Below are 25,749 nucleotides of genomic sequence, written 5' to 3' on the forward strand. Positions count from 1 at the left end.
CATAGTATCATCTCTCCATAAGCTTTGTCCAAACAAATCAGGATAGCTGCTTGATAAACTGGTCATCTGGAGCAGCGCAGTAAATCCAGATCTCCCTGACGCACACCCCTGCCTTAGGCAAGTACTGTATCTTTCCTTCCATCAACGCATGGTCTGCAACAGGAGAGCAGTTGTGCTAATCTGCCTTAAAAGGCTGTTGTAAAGATGACGATGGCTGCCATTATTTGGAATTGTATTTATTCTTCTGTGCCGTGCTTTTTTTTCTTGTAGATTGGTGACCCAAAGGAGTATTTTAATTTTTTTAGCGCTAACGTCATTGCAAGGTTTAATTCTTCCGCCATGAAAACTTTACTGAAATCACAGATTCTCAGATCGTTCTGGATACTTCGACTGCATCACCGATGGTTCCACAGGAACAACAGGTTCCTTGGCTCTCCCATTTTTGCTCAGTACGAAGCTCAAAGCCAAGGAGAGCAGCAGCTACCTGAGTATTTTAACTTTGCAAGTGACGTTTTGGATAAATGGTCACAGATCGAGAAGGTAGAATTTACTTTCCTTCTACAGATGAAGTGGCTCCTTCTAAATTAATATCTGATTGTGTCCTTTTTTGAAAAGCAGTTAACACGTGTGTGTGTGTGTGTGTGTGTGTGTGTGTATTTCTAGAAATATATATATACACAGATATGATGCTTTGATGCCAACTTACTTCTAAAATACAAGCACCTCCAAACCATGAGAGATCTGTGGTAGCGTTTCAAGCACATACAACAAAATTTAGGTTTGCACAATTAAAGTGGATTAAAATGCTTTATCATCCCAGCACAACAAATCCACTTTAAAAAAGAATTGAACCTTTTACGGTTAAGAAAATTACGGAGGAATGCATTAAAAAGTGAGGAGTGAGCAAATGATTAATGGGCAGATGTATAAACACCCCACAGACAAATCAGGTATAATGCTCTTTGGTGTACAACCCCCCCCCACCCCCCCAGATTGCAGTAGACGTTGAGTAAAGACCAGATACAATCTAACCTCCACATAAGCTTTATGTAAGCAAATAAGGATGAAGGCGGCAGCTAGACTGCTGACTGGGAGTGGCCACCGAGACCATATAACACCAGTCCTGAAAGATCTTCATTGGCTCCCAGTACGTTTCTGAGCACAATTCAAAGTGTTGGTCTGACCTTTAAAGCCCTAAACAGCCTTGGTCCTGTATACCCGAAGGAGCATCTCCACCTCCATCATCCAGCCTGGACACTGAGGTCCAGCTCCAAGGGCCTTCTGGTGGTTCCCTCGCTGCAAGAAGTGAGGTTACAGGGAACTAGGCAGAGGGCCTTCTTGGTAGTGGCGCCTGCCCTGTGGAACGCCCTCCCAGCAGATGTCAAGGCAATAAACTACTATTTTACTTTTAAAAGACACCTGAAGGGAAGTTTTTAATGTCTGACGCTGTATTGTTTTTGATATTTGGTTGGAAGCCGCCCAGAGTGGCTGGGGAGACCCAGTCAAATGGGTGGGGTATAAATAATAAATTATTATTGTTATATTATTATAACAGGCTGCCTGGAGGAGCCCAGTAATAAGTTTCATCCACACACCCTCCAAGCCTGATCTGGAATTGACGTGGTCATCACATACCCCTCAACTGTCCCGCTTGAATCAGGACATCCCATTTTGGGGGGCTTTGCTTGCGCATGAGGACACGGCCCTCTTAAACACACAAGAGGATGGTACCTAAAAACACGATAGATCACAGTGCCCAGAAACACACATTTCAAATAAACACGGTCAGGCCTCAGGCTGAAAAAAGGACCCCCGCCCCTGCTAAATCAGGTCTATAAACAAAACAAACTTTTCCTTATCTTTTAACACATCTGCATTTATTTTGCAGGAAGGAAAAAGACCTTCTAACCCAGCACTATGGTGGATAAATGGAAGAGGGGGTGAAGTAAGGTGGAGCTTTGAGGAGTTGGGAGTCCTGTCCAGGAAAGTGGCCAATATACTCTCCAACCAATGTGGGCTATGCAAAGGAGACAGAGTTTTGGTTATCCTGCCCCGAATCCCGGAATGGTGGTTGGTGACCGTGGCTTGCATAAGGACAGGTCAATAAAAATAGCCGAACGTAATACAGAAAGGATGGTGAACCTGTGACTCTTCCAGTGTTGTTAGACTCCAAATCCCATCAGCCTCAGCCAGCATGGCCAATGTTCAGGGAACAAGATGGGACCTGGAGTCTTGCAGCCACAGAACCAGGAGGCCACAAGTTCCCCAACCTTGAAATACAGCCTTTCTTGGAACTGTCTTGAACTACAACTTCCATCATCCCCAGCCAAAACTTCCAATGGTCAAGCAAGATGGGAGTTGTAGTGCAAGACATCAGGAAGGCATCATGTTGTGGGGGGCAGCTCTTGGTGGCAACCCACAAGTTGGAACAATAAAGCAAGTGTGGGCAATTTCTGGCCCTCCAGATGTTACTAAACTACAACTCCCATCCGCCCTAGCAAGAAGGGTCAATGGTGAGGCATGACTGGAGTTGTAGTTTAGTAACATCTGGTGGCCAATGGTTCCCCCACACCTGTCATAAAATGGTGGTCAGGAGACTCCATGCCATGGGCCAGATTAGACCCACCAGGCAGAGGCATAGAAAGGTCAGGTGGTACCCGGTGCGGAACATTTCTTGTCACCCCCCCCCCCCCACAGACACACACATTGATATATATAATTTTTTTGCCTGCAAAAATGGTTTTATGTTATTTCATATTTTCTTACAAAGGAATGTGGATTCTGAGCCTCTGATAACAAGTAGGCGACTATGGATAGATATTTAAATCTACAGGATGGATTGTGTTTTGGCTTGTGTTCTTTTATTTATATTTATTGTTTATTTACTTAATAAAATTTATTTTTAAAAACCTGCAAAACAAAAAACTACAGCAGGAAAATCAAGAAAAATTAACAATCCTACTTTAAAACATACAAAAGCAAAAATATTAAGATTAAAATTACTTCAGCTTCCTAAGATCTAGGTATGCTTGCCTAAAGAAGAATGCTTTTAGCAGGTGCCCGAAAAGAGTCTAGGAAAGGCACGTGCTTTGCTGAAATTTCAGCCTTCACGACATAGGAAAACGGCCAAGTAAACAGCTATTTTCGTGGAGGAGGGTCAAGATATTAACTGGTATGCATGAAATTTCATATGTAGCTATATAATCCCTAGTGTAGTAAGGTAGGACCTTTGGAGCAGGCATTTTTTAAAATAAAAAAAAGTTTTTTATGAACCGCCCAAGTGGGGCAGTAATTGTTCCCTTTTTTTGTTGTTTTTGTTTTACTGTGTATTTTTCTACTTATGATTTTGTAAAACCTTAATAAATATTCTTATAAAATAAAAATAAAAAAAGATAATTTGTCACCCCCTCCATGATGGCACATTGGGTGCCCCCCCCCCGTCCCCCTTTCCTACACCCCTGCCACCAGGCCTCTCCATTTGGCCCAGAACCATTTGAGTCTCCAAAACTCCTACAACACAGATCCACCTGTCCTTAAAAAAAACATTGCTCTTCTTGTAGGAATCATCCTTATGCCTGGAATATCCCAGTTAACAGCAAAAGACATTCAGCACAGACTTCAGGCATCGAAGGCCAAGTGTATCATCACCACGGACGCTTTGGCCCCTGCAGTAGATTCCATTGCAGGCAGCTGCAACTTCCTGCAAACCAAGCTGGTGGTATCTGAAGGCCCGAGGGATGGGTGGCTGAATTTCAAAGAACTCTGCAAGTGAGTATCCCTCATTGTGCTTCATCCAACAACACAGGGGTGGAGAACCTTCGGGGCCAGGGGACCAAATGCAGCCCTCCAAGCCTCTCTGGTTAGCCCTTGAGACTTTCCTCAGGCCATAGCCATTTTCCAGGCATACATTCTCTCAGTCTTTTTTCCCCTAGAAAAAAAATGGTGCTGGTATTCACATGAAGTTGTTACAGTAAGTGCCACACTTTTTAACAACAAAAAAGAGGTGCCAAAAGAGTACTGCATACCCTTGAGTAAAGGTAAAGGTAAAGGTAAAGGGACCCCTGACCATTAGGTCCAGTTGTGACCGACTCTGGGGTTGCGGCGCTCATCTCACTTTACTGGCCGACGGAGCTGGCATACAGCTTCCAGGTCCTGTGGCCAGCATGACTAAGCCACTTCTGGCGAACCAGAGCAGCGCACGGAAACGCCGTTTACCTTCCTGCTGGAGTGGTACCTATTTATCTGCTTGCACTTTGACGTGCTTTTGAACTGCTAGGTTGGCAGGAGCAGGGACCCAGCAACGGGAGCTCACCCTGTCGAAGGGATTCAAATCGCCGACCTTCTGATTGGCAGGTCCTAGGCTCTGTGGTTTAACCCACAGGGCCACCCACGTCCCAATACCCTTGAGTACCCTTGAAAACAACAACATGGCTTTCTCTCCTCAGACCACCCCCCCTCCCAGGCCCTGCTTTGCAGCCTCCTTGGGTGCTTGTGCCTGGCTGGAATGCGTCCCTGAGCAATGTAAAGGCTTCTTGCGTAGATAGTGGCTAAATTTGGGTATGTGATTGTGGGTAGAAAGTGGCTTCTTGCATTTGTGATTGGAGTTTCTTTAACTATTGTGGCTTTCTGTGTTACACAGAGAGGCTCCCGACAGCCATACTTGTGTGAGAACAAAGATCCATGATCCAATGGTCATTTACTTCACCAGTGGAACGACAGGGGCTCCAAAGATGGCTGAGCATTCCCAAGGGAGTCTTGGCTTTCGGCCCATCGCCCACAAAAGGTATCAAATAGAGCCGAAGCAAACATGTACTGAGAAAAGGTCTTGAGGTTTTCTGTATCTCCTCACCAAAGCAGGTTACTTTGCAACATTTTCTCCATATATTCTCCACCATTTTGTGAGGCAATTTCCATTTCCCATCAGCCCCCACTCTACAACTCCCCAGAAATGCATTATGAGGGATACAAAATGGCAGCCAGGCTGCCAACACAGTTGTTGCTGCTGCCAACATTAATACTGAGACCCACCCCTGAGAAATTCATGAAGAACTTCTCTTCCACTCACCCTCAGCCAATCTTCCCTCAATTTCTCATGGCACAAGTTCAGGGTCCAGCATCACAGAGTCAGGCAAGGCAAGGCAGGGCAAAGTCCAGTTTTCAGAAAGACAGAGAAGGGTCAAGCAAGGCAAGGTGAAGTCCAGCTTATGGTGAAGCAAGCCAACTTGGTAAGTTAAAGCGCAGCAAAGTAAGATAGGCATTTGGGAATGCAGAACAGCCTTGTGGAGCACTGAAGGCAGAGACGCATTCATGCAATTCATGTCTCAGACTGCACACCTAAATGTGAATGCATCAAAACACCAGGCACAATTACTGGGCGGTACCTGATCATAAGGGGAGGGGGCTCCTTAGGGTTTCCAAAATGGGGGCAGAGACCCTAGTAGATCAGGGTTGCAAACTCTGAAGGGTACAAATGTATTTAATAAATAAATTTAAAATAATAATAATAATACCAAACAGTACAATGCCAACCGCTGAGCATAATCTTCAAGGCCCTTGTTGCATGCTTGAATTGCCTGTTGCCATTTTCTTTCCTCTGTTATATCAGATACTGGCTGGATTTGACCCCTGCTGACATTATGTGGTCCACTGCAGATACAGGATGGGTGGTGGCTTCTCTGGGGTCTGTTTTCGAACCATGGGCTTTGGGTTCCTGCGTCTTCATACACAGCCTGCAGCAAATAGAATCAACAATTATCCTGAATGTAAGATTCTTGCTCCGGTCTCTTCAAACATTCTACCTGATTTTTCTCTATAATGGCAGCTAGTCAGTGGCTGGGATTACATTAGAAGAGGAGGAGAAGTAATGAGACTGATTGTTTTTTAACATTATTTTTGACTAATTGCTATTGTCTCTGAGCCTGTGGAATAGGTTGGGATTCATGCCCACTTAAGGTTAATCAGACCACAATTGTTCTTGTTTTACTTAGGGATGGAGGAGAATGTTTGTCCTGGGGGATTAGGGATAAATTAAGTTTGCATTTCAAGATAAACCTACCTAATTCACACTTTCTGAAACAATACAAGAGCCAAAACATGAGAGCCTTCTTCAAATATTTGAAGGACTGTCACATGGAAGATGGAGCAAGCTTATTTTCTGCCACATGCAGAACTACAACTCCCCAAACTACAACCCTTACTAGCCTTGCATTGTACTCTCCTTGGGTGTTTTGGTTCGGATAGACTGTGCCCTTGACATAGCTGTCAACCGTCCCTTATTTGGCGGGAAAGTCCCTTATCCCAGTGCTGTGTCCCGCTGCTGTCCCTTATTGATGATGTCCCTTAAATTTCCCAGGTTTCAAAGGAAGCAGCTCCTCTGCCTCTCTGCCTGCCGGCCAGGGAGGACGGATGCTCCAACTGTGTTGCTTGTCTGCATTGCTCACCCAATAAGGAGTCTAGGAACGACTGGGTGGGTGGAGCTTGCATGCCTTGCGCCAATCAAATCGGCTGCATTGCCTGGGGACTCGCTTTTGCTCAGCGCTTCCCAGCAGAGAGGTGACGGTGGTTTTCCTTGCTGCATCCCCTTTGCCGGGTTGCTGTGCTGTGGGAACCACCGCTTGAGGCTTTGTTTGGCTGCTGGCTGGGCTTTCTGCCTTTGGCTCGGAGGGGCTCAGAAGTTGAACATAACTGTGCCTGGAAAATCCCTTATTTTGGCTGCTGATCCCTTATTTTCGAGGCTGCTGGTCCCTTATTTTCAAATCTGTAAGTTGACAGCTATGGCCCTTGAACTCTGATAATGCTTTTCATTTGGAGACTAGAGAGTGTGTAGAACTAAGCTCTCTGTTCAAGGGTAAAATTAACATCGGTTGCTCCGCCCACTTTCCCTTCAGGCTCCACTCACCATGGGCATGTGGCCCTCAAAAGGTGGCCAAGAAGAGAGTGTGACCCTCAGCCTGAAAAAAGTTCTCCACTCCCCTAGTTTAGCATTACTATGCATCAGCCAATTTGTGAGAGAAACCAAGACAGTTAATATAAAACTCAGTTGATCAAGACATTGGGTTAGATCAGATTGTGTTGTTCTTGCACAACCTTTGCCTTTTTTATGTGCTAGACTCTGTCCCGGTTTCCCATCACCACCATCCTGGGTCCTTCAACCTTGTTCCGCATGTTGGCACAGAGCGATCTCACCAGGTACCTTGAAGAACTCCTTTCAAAATACAATGGTTTCAGAATGGATTTGCTGCATGCGTCCAGACTCTGATGTCAGTGATGTTATTGAAGCTCTAGTTTGAAATACAAACCCTAGCATCTTGCACTGCTTGTTTCCAATGCCAGACAAACGTTACATTCCAAGAATTGCAATTGCAATTTGAGAGGAAGAGAAGAACTACTTCTACTTCTGGTATCTGGAGTGGTAGCAGCAGGAAGGGGTGTGGTTCTTGCTCTTTCCCTTTGGTGGTGCCTTGGGCACTAGGGAGCCTGGGAAATGTGTTTTTCCCAAGGCACCCAATAGCTTCCGTTTTGACCTCCCAGACACTTGTGCCCCTGCCATAACAGCATTCAGGGTGCCAGAGGGAGGGAGGAAGAGGGAGGAAAATTTCACGGCCTGGCACTACCATGGTCACAACTGCCTTTGCTAAGTCAGGTGAATGACAAACGGGAAGTGCAATGGTTGATTGATGTGGTTTGGAAGGCTTACACGGATTGGATAAGGTCTCAGTTGTGTTCCTAATGATGTCATCAGGAGCAAAACAGGATTCGAAATGAAGAGTACATCTGTAAACATACTCATGGCTCAGGATGGAGACACACAACTATATTTAGATACTGATGTAGTAATCCTTTTATCCAGTGGCCTGAAGGTGTGTTGAGACCACATTTCACCATAGTCTTAAATACCATCAAAGCAGTATCTGGGACATTGGGAAGCGTGGGAAATGTGCTTTTCCTAGGGTGCCCAATAACTTCTGTACAACATGTTCTGGGTACTCAGAAGGGGCTCTCTAGAATGTGCCTATCTAGGCCTGCCCGCTAGATGCCAATGCTTGCACCAGCCACACTCCTGGACAACACATATGTTGGGATATATGGGGGTGGGGTGAGCCAGGTGTGCTCGAGAGATACCCCCTTCACCTATTCTGTACCCACAGCCACCAAATGACTGAATAGAGCTCATGTTCTTTCCCCATGGAGTGTAACTCCCAACAACCTGCCAGGCCTTGTTGATGACCCCCCTCCTTGAACTGTGTGTTTCTAAGACGCTGCATAAAATGTCCTTGGGGGTCTCTTATTTTGTTCACCCACATTCAGTTATAAGTTCATGAGTCTGCAGTACTGCTTAAGTGGAGGGGAGCCTCTGAATCCTGAAGTGATGGAGCAGTGGAAGAGCATGACAGGACTGCACATCTATGATCTCTATGGACAGACGGAAACAGTAGGTGCTCCTGTGTATTCGTATGCTTTCAATGATCTTTTAAGATGGAGATAGGGGACCTCAAACACATGGGCCAAGGTGGACACCAAGCCTCGCTATCTGGCCCTCAGGATTCTCCTCATGCCACATCCGTCCCCAGCCACACTCCCCAGTTCATGACCTTCACTGACCCCCTGCTTTGCACTCCCATTTAGTGTTTTCATTAGGTAAATAAACAGTTGTCATTGAACTCACATAAAATGCTTCTTCCTTGCCTAAAAGGAGGATTGTGGGTATTATGAGTATCTGTCAGCTTCCCCCACCCCTGCACCTTCAGCTCATGTTCTGGGCCAAGCTGATTGTCTTTAAGCATCATCAGTTTGCTTCCCGAGAAATGGGCTAAAAAGAGTAGTGAGGTCTTTTGGGTTCAGGCCCAACTTCTGCACCTACCCTGTTTCCCCGAAAGTAAGACATCCCCCGAAAATAAGACCTACTTCCAGTTTTGCCTCTCGCTGTAATATAAGGCATCCCCCCCCCAAAAAAATAAGACCTCCCCGATAATAAGACCTCCCCTGAACATAAGGCCTCCCCGGAATATAAGGCCCCTAAAGCTACCGTAAGGCGTCCGACTCCTCTGGACCGTAGCAGCGGGCGCCGCCACGCAGCTCACTAATTGGCCGCAGTACAACCAGAGCTGTTCAGGCAGTGCAAGGTCTCTTTAAATCAGAGAGCTCGTGCCGCCGCCAGAACAAGCTGCCGCCTGCTGCTCTCTCTGCCCTGACGGAGTCTGGCTGACTCAGAATTAGACAATAAATGTGTACCATATTCTTCTTCATGGAAAAATAAGACATCCCCTGAAAATAAGACCCAGCACATCTTTGGGAGCAAAAATTAATATAAGACACTGTTTTATTTTTGGGGAAACAGGGTAGCTCAAACAAAGGCAGTGACATCCCCTGCTATTTATTGAAACCTAGGGCAGATCTACACTCATGATTTATAATGTTAAGGAAGGGTTAAGGAACAGTTATCATAACATATTTGGACATACTACGTTTTGCTTGTGATGTTAATAATGCGTTATTAAAATGAGACACCATAGGGCGCTGCAGAGCAACCAGGAACCGGGCAATAGGGAAACTGCTTTTTATGAAGGAAACAAGGTAAGGAAAGTTTTTATTTTAGCAGTATGCCCTGTGACGTTTTAGAACAATATATCTAATAGTTTAGTGTAGACCTGGCCCTAGTCAAACGCTGTAAAGCTACAGAAACTTGGGAATGTGCCATTTGAAATCCTTGCGAGTCACTTCAGTGTAAACGTGCAGAAGATCAAGATGCAAAGATATCAAAAGCTGCCATATGAACAAGTAAAAATGCTTATGTATGACTGGCTGCATTATCGTCAGGTAAATGAAATATTTTAAAAAGATTTAAAGGAAAAGGGCTATGTGGAAAAGGAATCGATTTTCCAAAAAGATATAATAAACAATGAGTATAAAACTCTGTCAAAAATGTATAGGATATTGCTGGAAAGGCATACTAAGGATGAAGAGGTTAAATCGGTAATGATACAATGGGCAAAGGATTTTGGGTATAATATTCAATTCGATGAATGGGAAAAACTGTGGAAAGAGAATATGAAATTTACGGCATGTACGTTATTGAAAGAGAATGTAATGAAAATGTTTTATAGATGGTACATGACTCCTGTAAAATTAGCGAAGATGTATAAGGTTGATAACAAATGCTGGAAATGTAAAGATAAAGAAGGGACGTTCTTTCATCAGTGGTGGGAATGCAAGAAAGTTAAAAGCTTTTGGGAAATGATTTATAATGAGTTGAAAAAAATATTAAGATATACTTTTGTGAAAAAACCAGAAGCTTTTCTTTTAGGTATTGTAGGAAAGGACATAAGAAGAAAAGATTTTAAGCTTTTCCAATACGCAGCAACGGCAGCCAGAATCCTGTTGGCCCAAAAGTGGAAACAAGAAGAGATACCGACGATAGAAGAATGGAGATTAAAATTGATAGACTATGCCGAACTGGACAAATTAACTGGGAAAATTAGATATACTAAAGACCAAAAGTTCATCGAGGACTGGGGAAAATTGGTTGATTATCTGAAAAACATTTGTGGTATAAACACAACGTTAGTGGGATTCCAAGAGGCACTGTAAAAATACAAATAAGTATTGTTTATAAAAAAAATGGGAATAAGGAGGAATAATGGCAATATCGAAAAAGGGAATGTGTACTAAAGGTATAAGTACGAATGATTTCAGAGGCGCTGAAGGAAGTTCAAAACAGGTATAATATGTTGTATTCGATATAAAATGTATAACTGGATGAAAACTAATAAATTTATTTAAAAAAAAAAACAAAAAACAAAAGCTGTTGGGGAAATGCCATATAGTCCCTTTCGAAACAATATAACAATCTTCTTTTAAACAGGGTGCGATTTGTGCGGTTAAAAAAGGGATGAAAATTAAACCTGGTTCAATGGGAAAGGCATGCGCACCATATCAAGTCGAGGTGAGTGGTTCCTATTTTTCTAGCTCCTATCCATTTTTAAATGACAGCCAGTGAAGGCTGGTCCATTAGGGGAAATGGGGCACTGCACTACCAATGTCGGTCCGCTTTCAGCCAACACCCTCCCCCCGCAGCTGCCTATCTGCCTACTTACAACCAGTCTCAGAGTGGCCCCAGCTGCCAGCTTCCCCCTTCTTCCTTAGTCTCAGTGTTGTCCTTGTAAAACTCAACAGGGAAGAATATGGAGACAAAACTAGAATTAGTTCACTTTGCCAGTCATTTGGTTCTACCTACTGCTGGCCTCCTTGCTTTCTGCCACACTAATCCCAATGGGGACCAGCCGAAACCACAGAGTACAGCTGTTGTGACACACCAAAATGGAGGATACTTGATGCTGTGGTCTAAACCACTGAGCCTCTTGGGCTTGCCGATCAGAAGGTCGGCAGTTCGAATCCCCGCAACGGAGTGAGCTCCCGTTGCTCTGTCCCAGCTTCTGCCAACCTAACAGTTCAAAAGCATGCCCGTGCAAGTAGATAAATAGGTACCACTGCAGCGGGAAGGTAAATGGCATTTCCATGCACCCTGGCTTCCATCACGGTGTTCCGTTGCACCAGAAGCAGTTTAGTCCTGCTGGCCACATGACCTGGAAAGCTGTCAGTGGACAAACACCAGATCCTTCGGCTTGAAAGTGAGATGAGTGCCGCAACCCCATAGTTGCCTTTGATTGAGCTTAACCGTCCGGGGGTCCTTTACCTTTACTTTTCTCTTTTTCTAGATCATAGATGAAGAAGCAAATGTTCTGCCACCTGGGAAAGAAGGAGAAATAGGCATCAGAGTGAAGCCCCAAAGGCCCCTTGGTTTCTTCTCTCGCTATGTAGTAAGAAGCCTTCTGGAGAACTTCATTGATTTTTGTGTGGCATATGAAGGGACACCATAATTAGAAAGGCTGGGTGAATCCACAGAGCTTTGTTCCCCTTGGTTCAACTCAGGTTTATTCTGCATTTTCATCACTACTGCCCCAGAATGCGGGGGGGGGGGGGGGAGTTCTCAAGCAAAATTGGGAAGGAGTTGCAGATTTGTGTCTTTATTTACATATAAAATAATATTCATATACCATCCATCCAAATAAAATATCAAAACAGTTGGTGGCATGCTTTGTATATGTCTGTCTAATACAGAATAAAGGCAATACAAAAGAAATACAGTGGTGCCCTGCAAGACGAACGCCTCGCAAGATGAAAAACCCGCTAGACGAAAGGGTTTTCCGTTTTTCGAGGCGCTTCGCAAGACAAATTTCCCTATGGGCTTGCTTCACAAGACGAAAACGTCTTGCGAGTCTTGCGAGTCTTGCGAGTTTCTTCCCTCCCCCCCTTTTTCTAAGCCGCTAATAGCCGCTAAGCCGCTAATAGCCGCTTAGCCACTAAGCCGCTAAGCTGCTAATAGCCGCTAAGCTGCTAATAGGGGTGCTTCGCAAGACGAAAAAACCGCTAGGCGAAGAGACTCGTGGAACGGATTATTTTCGTCTTGTGAGGCACCACTGTATTAAAGTGACTGGCTCATCTTGAGGAAATTTTAACAAATGCATAGGCCTATTGGCATCAAAAGATCCTCAACAGCAATTAGCAGTAGGAGAGAAATTAGATTCAGTTTTCATTTGAAGCTGAATTTGTCAAATATGCCCTTTCCAATATATATATGTCTCTCTCTGTGTGTGAACAGATCTGTCCTTCAAAATTTGCACCCCTCTGAATTTCGTTTGCATTATTTAGTTATTTATTTTTAAATTTGCATACCACCCTTCCTCTGTAGATCTCAGAGTGGCTTGCAGCATAAAAATGCAAGACGAAACCACAAAATACATAATAAAAACAAGAACAAAGCAAAACAATGACCCCTCTCCCTCCAAGCCCCTCCTACAAGCACATTAAAAAGGATATAGGATATTAGTAATGTTATTTTTCTAGATAAAGAGGTACCGGAACTCACCATGAACCTTGTTCTCTTAGAATGGCAATGATGCCCACCTGAGAGGTGCCGGAACTGAGTTCCAGTGAGTTCCAGCTGGAAAAATGTTAGTTGGCCACAAGACTGGCTGGAGATATGCTATGCAGTTTGCCAACCAACCAATATTACATAAATGCATATATATTAAATGTGCATGAAAACAAACATATTGATGAAACACATAAAAAGGTATTGTGTTTGGCTTAACCACCATTCATCTTCTCATTGAACTCTGGGAACTGTAGTTCTGTGAGGGGAATAAGGAATAGGGACCTCCTAACCGTCTGTCAGCACCCTTAACAAACCAGAGTTCTCAGTCAGTGTAGAGACAATACTGAACCAAATGGACCAATGTTCTGACTCCGGGTGAGGCAGCTTCTGATGCTCCTATAACTCTGCAGTCCTGGGGCAAAATGTCCTTGTGGTTAATTCTCCCTTTCTGAACTGTTTTCATTAGGATAACCCAGAGAAAACAGCTGCAACAGAACGAGGGGATTTTTACCTTACTGGGGACAGAGGACTGATGGATAAAGATGGATACTATTGGTTTATCGGGAGAGCTGACGATGTCATCAATTCTTCAGGGTTGGTTTGTCTTCTTCCTTTCCTAATTCTGTAGCTCTTTGAAGCCGGATGCTTCAGGATCCCCAAACCATATTGCATTGGCACGAACATGATTCTAATCAGCCAGTGCTCTGTAACAGCTGGATGTTGGATGAAGATCCGGGAGACCTTCAACCAGTCACAGGCTTGCAGGCTGATCTATTTCACAGGGTTGTTGTGAAGTTAACATGTGGAGGGGTGAATGATACTTTGAGCCCCTCAGAGGAGAGTTAAAGGAGATGTTATGATTATCTAGAGTAGTAGCAGTTGTGATTCAGCTCCCAAGGTTCCCTGTCTGTGATTTATTGTTTTCCGCAACATATTGCTAGTATTCAACTGTTAGCAGTAGGCTTCTTTATACGTAAGATGCATGTGTTTTCACCCCAAGTTCCAACAAATGCAAATAATCTACTCATCCTTCTCATCTGCAAAATAGACATTATTCAGGTTAAGAGACATTTCCATGCGAGGCATCTTGTTGTTGTTGTTGTTGTTGTTGTTATGTCAATTTCTTAGGTATCGCATTGGACCATTTGAAATAGAAAGCGCCCTTTTGGAACATCCAGCGGTAGCAGAAGCCGCAGCTGTCAGCAGCCCAGACCCGCTCAGAGGAGAGGTAACAACTGCAAAAACAGCATCTGTCCAGCAGGGCTGGGGGACCTGTGGCTCTCCAGGTTTCACTGGACTCCAACTCCCTTAATCCCAGGCTATTGGTCCTGCTGCCTGGGGCTAAGAAAGCTAGTATGCTGCAGTGGTTAGAGTTGTGTAGTGCTCAGACTAAATCCTGGGATACCAGGGTTCAGACCTGCCACACAGCCATGACAGGGAAGCTTTTAGTGGTTGATGTTTTATTGTGTTTTTTTATATTTTGTTGGAAGCTGCCCAGAGTGGCTGGGGCAACCCAGTCAGATGGGTGACATAATGTTGTTGTTGTTGTTGTTGTTGTTACTGTATTATTATTATTAGGGACATGGGTGACACTGTAGTCTAAACCACTGAGCCCAGAGCTTGCCGATTGGAAGGTTGGCGGTTCAAATCCCCATGACGGGGTGAGCTCCCTTTGCTGGGTCTCAGCTTCTGCCAACCTAGCAGTTCGAAAGCACAACAAAGTGCAAGTAGATAAATATGTACTGCTCCAGCCTGAAGGTAAACAGAGTTTCTGTGCGCTGCTCTGGTTTCGCGAGAAGCAGTTTAGCCATGCTGGCCACATGACCCGGAAAAACTGTCTGCTGACAAACGTTGTCTCCCTCAGCCAGTAAAGCGAGATGAGCCCCGCAACCCCAGAGTAGTTCGCGACTGGACTTAACTGTCAGGGGTCCTTTACCTTTTTAAAAAATTATTATTATTATTATTATTATTATTATTATTATTATTATGTGCAAGAGCCCTTTCTGGAACAGGCCAATAGTCCACCTAATCCCGTATCCTGTTATCCCATCCAGAATATGTGAGGAGGGGAGGCTTTAGAGGGGTTTGTGCAGGGTGTGTGGCAGGGGTGTTGGTGACTAGAGTGAGCAGGGGCACAGCCCCGTGTGTGCGTGTGAATGTGTGTGTGTGTGTGTGTGTGTGTGTGTGAGAGAGAGAGAGAGAGAGAGAGAGAGAGAGAGAGAGAGATTGTCTTTGCTTATATGCCAACTCTGCCTTTTAGGTGGTGAAGGCATTTGTGGTCCTGTCCCCGGCCTACACACTCCAAGACAAGGAAAAATTAACACTCCAGTTGCAGGAGCATGTCAAGAAAGTTACTGCTCCATACAAATATCCAAGGAAGGCAAGTATTACCAGGGAATATAGAGATGTTTAGAGACAGTGGTGCTGGAGAGAGCGGTGTTGTAAGCTCAGGAATAACATCTCCCCCCCCCCAAAAAAAAATAGAGATATGAAAGGTCACTAGTCATATTTTCTATACCATAATGATGCCTCTGATCTTTCAAGAAATGAAGGCACACCAGTTACTTTGGAATCTAATCGACTAGTAATTATCATTAGTCTTTGATTTGACTTCTAATTTTCCTCATGATTACTATGTTCCCCAATCTTGTTAACCAGTTCTTAATTACTGGGATTTGAAAGGCTCCTCCTTTCATACATTCAAACTTATTTTCCCAACAGCAAAATGTCTGTGTCTGAGATCATAACCTCACCAAACATTTAAAACACTTTTATGCCACTAACAAACTTGGCTTCCCCCCAAAAATATTGGGAAGTATAGTTTGTTAAGGGTTCTGAGCAGCAATGTCCAGAGTGGTTTAACAGTCAATTCCTTTTCCCAGGAACTCTGGGAATTTATCTCTGTGAGAGAAATAGGGATGTCCTAACATCTCCCAGAACCCTTAACAAACTACAGCTCCCAATAATCTTTAGGGAGGATAGCTCTTAATGTTAAAGTGGTATAATAGTGCCTTAAATGTACATGACTTGATAAAGAATGCTGTGTTATTAAATACATCGTAATAAGAACGTCTCTAGTTGGGACACCCACTGTCACTAATAACAGATACCCATTTGCCTAATCTGGGTGCTGAATTCCACACCCTCCTTGAAAAACTCAGAGAAGTGACCCATATTCACCATTCATGAACAAATCCATAAATGTCGGAGGCTAACTGAATTCAGGTCTTTTTGCAACACTCATCAACTGATAGATGCCCTGATCTCAGACCACATGCCTCTGCAAACAGATTGCTGAGAAATAACAGCCCCCACCTGCAATCCAAAGCGGCGCATTTTACCTAGACCAGGGGCAGGGAACCTTTGGCCCTCCAGTTGTTGCTGAACTACAACTCCCTTCATCCTTCTGTCTGTAAAGGCCAGCCCACATAGACTGTCATTATTCGGAGCAGACACTCCACCTGCACTATGCTAAACAGCCGCAGCTGTTGTATAGGAAGTCACTCTATGGGCTGATTTGCCATTCTTCCTTTCTTGTTGTTGTTCTTGTTTTGCTAGATGGAGTTTGTCAAGGAGCTGCCGAAGACAGTCACGGGGAAAATCAGACGGAACGAGTTAAGGAACAAAGAATGGGGGCGAGTTTAACACAATGGGGGAGTTTGCACAACTACCGAGTTTTCTTGAACGCTGTGGACGTTATTCAAGGCTTGTTGATATTGGGATGACCTAACTCTTGGCTGGACTTTGAGTGTCCAGATTAGAGACTGTGGGGATGATAAACAATGAAGGAAGGGAAAGTAGACTGTACCATTACTATGCAGAGATATCCATGGACTTTAAATATCCCTTGTTATGTGCCACCCACTCTTCCACGCAGTGACAAGTCTGAGACAGCAACACGAGATTTAAGTGGAAGGGAGAGACCTCAGGAGATTTTGAAATATTCACTTCATTTACAAATTTTCAAGAAGAGCACTGTGGAAGCAAATGGACATCTACTGCAAGCAGCACAACTCCTAATCCTGCACCAGAATCCTGAATAGCAGCTGCATCCCAAGAATGTTTCCATTTAAGTCAGCTCCAACTTTATATTTGGTGAGGGGCATATCTCTTTGACTCTAGGCTCTTCCGGCCTGCCACTATTTTTGGTTGGGATTCAGCCACATTCCAGCAAATTCAGATTGTGCAATTAAAGTAAGAACAATTTTATTTGTGTGTGCAATGGGCATTACAAAACATAGGAATAGTACATATGTCTACAATCACAAATCAGCAGCAGTTAAAGTTGATTTGGCACTCTTGTGTAACAAACTCACTTCTCTCCCACAACCAGACTTCTTATGGCAAGCGATGAGAATATGTGGGATAATGACACAAAGCTCTATTTCTCCTTCACATCTGCAGGTGAGGCGGCAGATGTGCTGGACTGGGGTCTGGCCTTTGTAATGGACTGGATGAGAGCCAATAAACTGAAGCTCAATCCAGATAAGACAGAGGCACTGTTAGTAGGTGGTTCCTTAAACCAGATGGAGACTGTTTGCTCCTGGGGGTTTACACACCCTCTAAAGGAGCAAGTACATAACTTGGGGGGTGTTCCTGGATCCATTGCTGTAGTTTTGGGCCCAAGTGGCTTCAGTGGTGAGGAGTGCCTTCTGTCAGCTTTGGCTAGTGGCCCAGCTACGCCCTTATTCGTGCAGGGATTACCTAACTGATGTGGCCTATGCTCTGGTGACCTCTAGGTTAGACTACTGCAATGCGTTATACATGGGGCTGCCTCTGAAGATGGTTTGGAAACTTCAGCTGGTGCAAAATTTAATGGCCGGGTTGCTCATGGGTGCAAGATGACTGGCCCAACTGCACTGGCTGCCAATTCGTTTCTGGGCCCAATTCAAAGCACTGGTGCTGACCTATAAAGCCTTAAACGCCTCAGGACCTCATTATCTTAAGGACCTCCTCTCCTCATACAAACAGACCCGGGCCCTGTGGTTGTCATGCAAGGCCCTTCTCCGGGTGTCCCCTTCCCCGGTGGTGTGCTGAGGAAGACATCATCACATGTCTTTAGGTGCCAGATGAAAACATTCCCATTTTACCCAGGACTTCAGCAATCAAACAATCTATGGCCTTTTAAAAGTGGACAGGTGGATATTATGACATCCCCCAATTGTTTTATTGTTTTTTATGTTATGTAAATTATGTTTTTAATGTTGTACTGGGATCTTTGGTTAAAGGGTGGTATATAAATTGAATAATCAATCAATCAATCAATCAATCAATCAATCAATGATTGCTTGCCACACACAAATCAGAAGGAAAGCTCAATAAATAGCCAACATTGCCTAACAAACTTTGTGCAAATAAAGGTGACCTTGAACTCTGAGAATGGCTCTTTGTTGTTTGGGTGGAAAGCCGTCTGCAGCTGTGTACAGAAACTAGCCTACTGTACAAAGGTAAAATCTATATTCATTGTTCCAGTCACTTTTGCCTATGGCCCTGCCCACTATTGGCATGCCCTTCATAAGGTTTGCCTTATGAAAAGAAGGTAGCCTTCAGTTGAGAGTGAAAGCTGAATAAAGTCATGTTATGGAGTGGCTGGGTGCAGAGGAGGGGTGGGAGGCACCAGCTGAGGAACCCCAAGAAAGCCCCCTGGGGAAGAAAGCTCGGTACCAGGAGACTGGAGATAGGATGGTGTTGAGTGGCCAGAGGGAGAAGAGGGAGCCGACCAGGAGGAGGAGGGGTCAGAAGCTGGAGAGGTAACAGGGTTTAGTGAGCAGGAAGAGGCTGTGGCAGAGAGCAGTCCAGAATCAGTGACAGAAGGGGAGGCTGGTGAGAAGGAGGGGCCAAGAGGCAGAGATGAGTCAGGCTGCTGAAGAAGCCAGGGAGTCTCCCCTTCTCTTCTCCTCCATGGACTCCTAGAACACAAAGAGGAATGAAGAGGGCAGAGCAAAGAGAGATAAGACGAAGGAGCCTTAGGCTGCTGGGGAAGGAGTCTTAGAGAGCAGCGGGAAGGCAGGGACCTTCAGTCCTCACAGCTGGGGCCTCATTAGAACAAGACCTACTAGGAAGAGTTGCTGTGACCACTAGGCCTGTGCTGTTTTGGATTCTTTGAAGAAAGAGTTAACTTCACTGGCACCAGGGGTTTTATTGCTGGCATGCTCCAGTCTCCAGCTGCTAACAAATAACAGCAGCAATTGCAGAAGCTCCTAGGTCCTATCCCTAGCATCTCCAGGTAGGGCTGGGAGAGACTCTCTGCCTGGATTTCTGGAGAGCTACTGCCATCCTAAAAAGCAGAGACATCACCTTGCCAACAAGGTGTTAAAGCTATGGTTTTCCCAGTAGTGATGTATGGAAGTGAGAGCTGGACCATCAAGAAGGCTGATTGCTGAAGAATCGATGATTTTGAATTATGGTGCTGGAGGAGACTCTTGAGAGTCCCGTGGACTGCAAGAAGATCAAACCTATCCATTCTGAAGGAAATCAGCCCTGAATGCTCACTGGAAGGAAAGATCCTGAAGCTGAGGCTCCAATACTTTGGCCACCTCATGAGGAGAGAAGACTCCCTGGAAAAGACCCTGATGTTGGGAAAGATGGAGGGCACAAGGAGAAGGAGACAACAAAGGACAAGATGGTTGGATAGTGTCTTTGAAGCTACCAGCATGAGTCTGACCAAACTGCGGGAGGCAGTGGAAGACAGGAGTGCCTGGCATGCTCTGGTCCATGGGGTCACGAAGAGTCGGACACGACTAAACGACTAAACAACAACAACAGCAACACTGCCTATCAGTGTAGGTAGTACTGAGCTGGATGGAGCAATGGTCTGGCTCAGTTAAAGGTAGCTTCTGCTGACCCTATGAATCTCACTAACAACACTTGAAGTTAACAGCCCTCAGAGTGGTGCCATCTGTGCAGAAGGGTTGCCAAATGCAGAAGAGCTGTCTTTACCAGATTTTGAGGTAACAAAAATGGTAATAGATGGAATCTTCTCAATGGGGTGGGGATAGGTTCCTGTACACCATTTGAAGTAATACACAGAACTGTCTAAAGAGGGGTGGGGCCCATAAGACCACCAAGTTTGCATTCCTACCATACATTTAAAGTGCTATGGTAGCACTTTAATAAGCCATGGCTTTCCCCCACAGAATTCTGGTAGCTTTAGCTTTTTAAGGGTATGGAGAGTAGTTAAGCAAAGCAAAGGGACCCCTGACCGTTAGGTCCAGTCGTGGCCGACTTTGGGGTTCCGGCGCTCATCTCGCTTTATTGGCCGAGGGAGCCGGCATACAGCTTCCAGGTCATGTGGCCAGCATGACTAAGCCGCTTCTGGCGAACCAGAGCAGTGTAGGCCCCTATTCACATCCAAGAGCTACAATTCCCATAGTTCCCCATGAAGAGGGATTGATCATTAAACCACTCAGGGAACTGTAGTTCTGGGAGGGGAATCAGGGCCTCCTAAGAACTCTCGCTCCTAGAATTCTTTGGAGGAAGCCATGACTGTTTAAAGTAGACCCTAGTGCTTTGAATGTCTGATGTGAATGAAGCCTAAGTCCAGATGGTGGACTGTCTGCCAACAAAAGGAAAAGCTGATAACTGTGCTGGTGCCACTTCTAATGGTGAGCACAACCCTGAGAAAATGGTGGAGAATTTTCATCCCCCCGGAGAAATTCTATGGAGTCTCCCCATCACAATTTCTCTGCCAGCAAATAAGGTGAGGAACTTCAAGAGCCCATTTGCATGCAGCCTTAAATTTATCTACAAACGAACCTGAACTTTAGATACAAGGCTCTTCCAAACCTTAACACTGAGGTCAACAGGAAACTGACAAGTTCAAATCACGACAAGGTGGCCCCTGAGTTCAAAGGAGAATTGATTAACTTGGACGAGGCTCTGTTCTGCAGACCTCTGCAAGTTTGGTATTACAAATGGATGACCAAGTAAAACTAGCAGATCAAAAGTGAGGCACGTTGAGCAATCCCATGCCACCGGATGATCCTGTCCAACTTCCTGGCTACATTTATGTCCACCACTAGTTCCATTCAGTTCATGGTTTGAGTCTTACCCTCCAGAACAGGAGAAAACTTAATCCATCTTCCATGTGACAACCTTTTAGATAATGGAAGATGGCTATCATATCTCCTTTCAGCCTCCTCTTTTCCAGGCTAATCACCAACTCCCAACTGTTACTCCCAACGCTTGCTTTCCAGACCCTTGATCAACTTGGTTGCCCTCCTCTGTGTTAGGATATTTCCGTTCCACCTTAAATGTTCAGGCATGATTGTTGTGTGTCACATGCCTGTTTACTCCCAACACTGTTCTCTCTGGGAACTTCCGTTTTGTATATAGCTTTTGTTCCGGCTTTTTTCCTGGACACGGTGGCAAGCACTCATGTTTTTCCTTTGTTCTGATCTACGTTGAATAAAGCTGTAAATATGCTCTCCTGTCTGAATCTTCCATTGTGGAGACTGCTGAAAAGGGTGTGCACGAGTCTTGGAACGTCTCTGAGGCTCGTGTTGCTAATTGACTGATGCTGTTCCACGGGAGACCGGTGATCGTCCAGAGATGACTGGGGGGGGGCTGCATGATGGCTCCGTCTCCCTGGCAGCACCCCAACACTCTGCACACATCCAGCTTGTCAATATCCTTCTTAAATTGTGGTGCCCAGAACTGGGACACAGGACTCCAGGTGTGGTCTGACCAAGGCAGAATAGAGCCAGACTATTATTATATGAAATCTAAACAGAACCCCAAGCCAATAATCTGGCTGTTGCATTTTGGACCAATTTAAGTTTTTGAGTCCCTGGAGAAGACCCTGATGTTGGGAAAGATGGAGGGCACAAGGAGAAGGGGGCGACAGAGGACGAGATGGTTGGATAGTGTTTTCGAGGTTACCAGCATGAGTCTGACCAAGCTGCGGGGGGCAGTGGAGGACAGGAGTGCCTGGCGTTCTCTGGTCCATGGGGTCACGAAGAGTCGGACACGACTAAACGACTAAACAACAACAAAGTTTTTGAGTTGTTTTCAATGGCTGCCTCATGCATAGTACATTGCAACAACCCAATCTGGAAGTTACCAGAGCATGTAAATAATGTCACAATAGCCTTCATTTCAGTTCACTTTTTTTTTTTTTTTGGGAAGGGTGAATTTGGTAATTAACTTTCAAATACAAACTGAGCTGAACCTCTTCTTCATTACTAAAGAAAATAGTACAAAATGTTGAAAAGCTCTGTGACCTCCTTCAAAAGGAAACCAAACCAGAACCCCACAACTGATCACCACTTAATTCACCACTTGAAGAACTAGGACAAGCCCAGCAAGATCTTGAATGAAACAGGAGAGGCCACCGTTTCTACCTTTCAGAGTCAAGGAAAGAGTACGGCCATCTCTGGATTTGCTAAACCTCTCTACTCCATTTTCCCTTATCCAACCTGCATTCCCCGAATGACTTTTGAAAAAAGGGGGGGCATATCTTATATTTCAGCATAAATTAATTTGGAGGAAAGAATGGGGGCCTTTTTGCAAATACGTGGTGATCTAGTCAAACATTAACTTTTGACTTACATCAGACTATTCAAGTGAAAGGTTCTCCAATGTCAACCGATGGATCTCTGATAAAAGTTAATGTTAATGTACTGCTTGCTGTTTAATTCAGTTCTCAAAAACCCTGGTGAATTTCCTTTTGGAGTGCTCTCTGCTATTCCAGAGTGTGGGTTGTGGTAAGTTGTCTGCATGTTTATACAGAGATTCTAGTTTCTGGGTATGTGTCTAACAATGAAACTATGCTGTTAAAACAATCAGATCTTACATAAAGCATGTAGGTACCAATGGCCAACTAAATATAGTCACAAAAGCAGTCAGTTTGAAATGAGCTGTAACTAATACACATAGATATTTTCCAGTTGTTTCAAGAAAGCATTAGCCACAGCTCAACTAACGAGGAGTGCTTTCAGACTCTTTTTGGGTAGGATTCAGTCACATAGCTGCAGATTCAGGATGTGCCATTGATGTTGATTTTGTGCTCTTGCACACCAAACCCAGTTTCCAAAGCCACCGCAAAACTGGATTGAAAAAATAAAAATAAAATAAAAATGCAATAAAGGAATGTGATGGGGAAATGCACTGATGGGTGTTGAATAACAGTTGCTTGGCATAACATCAGACAATATAAACAAGTCAGGATGAGTGCTCAGTAAACAACCCCGTCTGCAATCCAATCACTATTGATACTTAATAGACAATGTAGAACCATCCTATATTTCAGCTAGATTATATTTATTTAGAGACTCTTGTTACATGCTACATTCCCATGTTGTTTTTGAAGAATGGTGCTTAGGAAGTAGCTAGAAGCTGCCTGTTTGTACAATGTCAGGATGGTAAAGTCAGTGGTGCTCTTAAGAAGTGGTTTATACATAAGAATGTAAAATGTTGTCAGGGGGTGGATCTACACACTGGGGGGGGGGGGGCGTGTTATAAATAAGTCAGAAATTAAATCCACTATGGGAAATCGCTTATAATTTTATTTGCTCTCTGGCGTCATCTGGTGTTGCATGTTTATAACACATTCAAAAGGCTGATTCCAGGTTCTGTAGTTTGCATGGGTGCCAATAGGAGGCCCCACCAACTGCTGCCCAGCAAGCTGTTTAACAGAGCAAGTGGGGGGGGGGGGCTTCAAGCACCTGCCCCACTCCATTAAATGTGTCCACAGCAAGGTTTAGCAACCCACTGGGTGAAGTGCCTTCATGCACACACTCACAAATACTACCAGCTTTTGAATTTCACTGCTTGCCCTTTTCACATTTTGTGTGAACAATAATATCATTTGTAGGTATAGCTGGATCTGCAATCCTATATTCACTTACCTGGGAGTAAGTCCTATTTAAGGACGCGGGTGGTGCTATGGGTTAAATCACAGAGCCTAGGACTTGCCGATCAGAAGGTTGCCGGTTCGAATCCCCGCGATAGGGTGAGCTCCCGTTGCTCGGTCCCTGCTCCTGCCAACCTAGCAGTTCAAAAGCATGTCAAAGTGCAAGTAGATAAATAGGTACCGCTCTGGTGGGAAGGTAAACGGCGTTTCCGTGCACTGCTCTGGTTCACCAGAAGCGGCTTAGTCATGCTGGCCACATGACCTGGAAGCTGTACGCCGGCTCCGTCAGTAAAGCAAGATGAGCGCCGCAACCCCAGAGTTGGCCACGACTGGACCTAATGGTCAGGGGTCCCTTTACCTTTCAGTCCTATTTAACTCAGTGTGGGTTACTTCTCGGTAGACATGCCTTCTCTGAAGATGTTTTATTACCAAGATGGCAAGGTCTAACTTCTCAAATCAAGCCTTCCCCTGGACTCTCTCTCTCTCTCTTTTAAAAAAACTTGTATTTGTACATGCTCTTTTCTTATAATTTCTAACTAAACAAAAATAAACCAAAGTAAAAAATCCAATAAACTAAATTCTAATAAATTAAATTATATGAAAACAGACTTCGGGTCATTTCCCAATGTAAGTTACATTTACAACATTGAATGTACTTATATATCTTACCTTACTCTTACTATAGTTTCTTATACTTTCTTATAACATATCGTACCGTTTTTCCTTGCTTGGTAGTATTTAATTTGCCTGGATTCTCAATGGATCCATGCCTGCCCCTTCCCCAGAATTCTGCTCACAATTAAATGAAAATTTGAGGAAAGTAGATGAAATTATTATATCTCCTGAGCCTCTCAGTAGAAGCAACATAAACATGTGATTTGATGTGATGGGGGGGGGGGGAGAGAGAGAGAAAATTGATTTTTCAAAAAGCCTCCAGCAAACAGTGATGAAATCTCTTTAGTTTTCAGTAATTTGAAAACCAGGCAAGGATATTATACAGGTACTGCTTGCCTGTCCTTAAACTCCCTCTCTGAAAAATATATAATTTCATGTATCAAGGGTTTCCCTTCAGTTATGCTTATTCATCAGGGACATCAACATTAAATTAGGACTTTTCGGTGGGGCATGTGGAATTCCTCCTCATATTTATTTATTAAATATATATGCAACTTTTCTCCTGGTGCAGAACCTAAGGCAGCTTGTTGTTTAGTTGTTTAGTTTTGTCCAACTCTTTGTGACCCCATTGGACCAGAGCACGCCAGGCACTCCTGTCTTCCACTGCCTCCCGCAGTTTGGTCAAACTCATGCTGGTAGCTTCAAGAACACTATCCAACCATCTCGTCCTCTGTCATCCCCTTCTCCTGGTGCCCTCTATCTTTCCCAACATCAGGGTCTTTTCCAGGGAGTCTTCTCTCCTCATGAGGTGGCCAAAGTATTGGAGCCTCAGCTTCATGTTCTGTCCTTCCAGTGAGCACTCAGGGCTGATTTCCTTCAGAATGGATAGGTTTGATCTTCTTGCAGTCCATGGGACTCTCAAGAGTCTCCTCCAGCACCATAATTCAAAAGCATCAATTCTTCGGCGATCAGCCTTCTTTATGGTCCAGCTCTCACTTCCATACATCACTACAGGGAAAACCATAGCTTTAACTATATGGACCTTTGTTGGCAAGCTGATGTCTCTGCTTACAGCATCAATTAAAACAGATGAAGATTCAAAGTATAAATATTAAAACCAATTAAATAGGTAAACTTTGTTTTAAAAAGCACTGAAAACACTGAAAACCACTCAAATTCTTGCACACACTCAAAAGAACATCACCCACCTCAGAAGACCCCATCAGTTTGTGGTGAAAGGCCAGTTGGAACAAAGAAATCTTTGGCTGGCAGCAAAAGGAAAGTCCAGAGGGGGCCAGCCTAGTCTCATGAAAGAGAGTTCCACAATGTGGGAGCAACCACCAAGAAG

General features: G+C 44.4%; 2 protein-coding genes and 1 long non-coding RNA gene across 4 annotated transcripts in view; 2 read left to right on the plus strand and 1 right to left on the minus strand.

Moving 5' to 3' along the window:
- LOC307203332 (acyl-coenzyme A synthetase ACSM4, mitochondrial-like) lies at positions 1-17,042 on the plus strand. Its single transcript, XM_079954103.1, has 13 exons — positions 1-540; positions 1,889-2,099; positions 3,561-3,768; positions 4,640-4,783; positions 5,606-5,762; positions 7,109-7,188; positions 8,308-8,431; positions 10,862-10,942; positions 11,715-11,816; positions 13,401-13,528; positions 14,063-14,162; positions 15,195-15,314; positions 16,493-17,042. Exons 1-13 carry the CDS (start codon positions 340-342, stop codon positions 16,577-16,579), a joined length of 1,743 nt encoding a protein of 580 aa, XP_079810229.1. The 5' UTR covers positions 1-339; the 3' UTR covers positions 16,580-17,042.
- Positions 1-25,749, plus strand: part of LOC307202711 (uncharacterized protein) — a 98,857-nt gene that overhangs the window by 35,984 nt on the left and 37,124 nt on the right. The gene's annotated exons all lie outside the window — the stretch shown is intronic.
- On the minus strand, positions 11,263-24,611 carry LOC307203366. 2 transcript variants are annotated; one of them, XR_013833195.1, is made up of 3 exons: positions 24,456-24,611; positions 12,926-13,000; positions 11,263-11,745 (listed from the first exon to the last, which is right to left on the minus strand). It is a non-coding gene; the product is annotated as an uncharacterized lncRNA (long non-coding RNA). The 2 variants fall into 2 exon arrangements; XR_013833196.1 differs by lacking the exon at positions 24,456-24,611 and adding an exon at positions 23,782-23,916.

Source organism: Podarcis cretensis (assembly GCF_951804945.1).
Source record: "Podarcis cretensis genome assembly, chromosome: 14".
Classification (NCBI taxonomy): domain Eukaryota; kingdom Metazoa; phylum Chordata; class Lepidosauria; order Squamata; family Lacertidae; genus Podarcis; species Podarcis cretensis.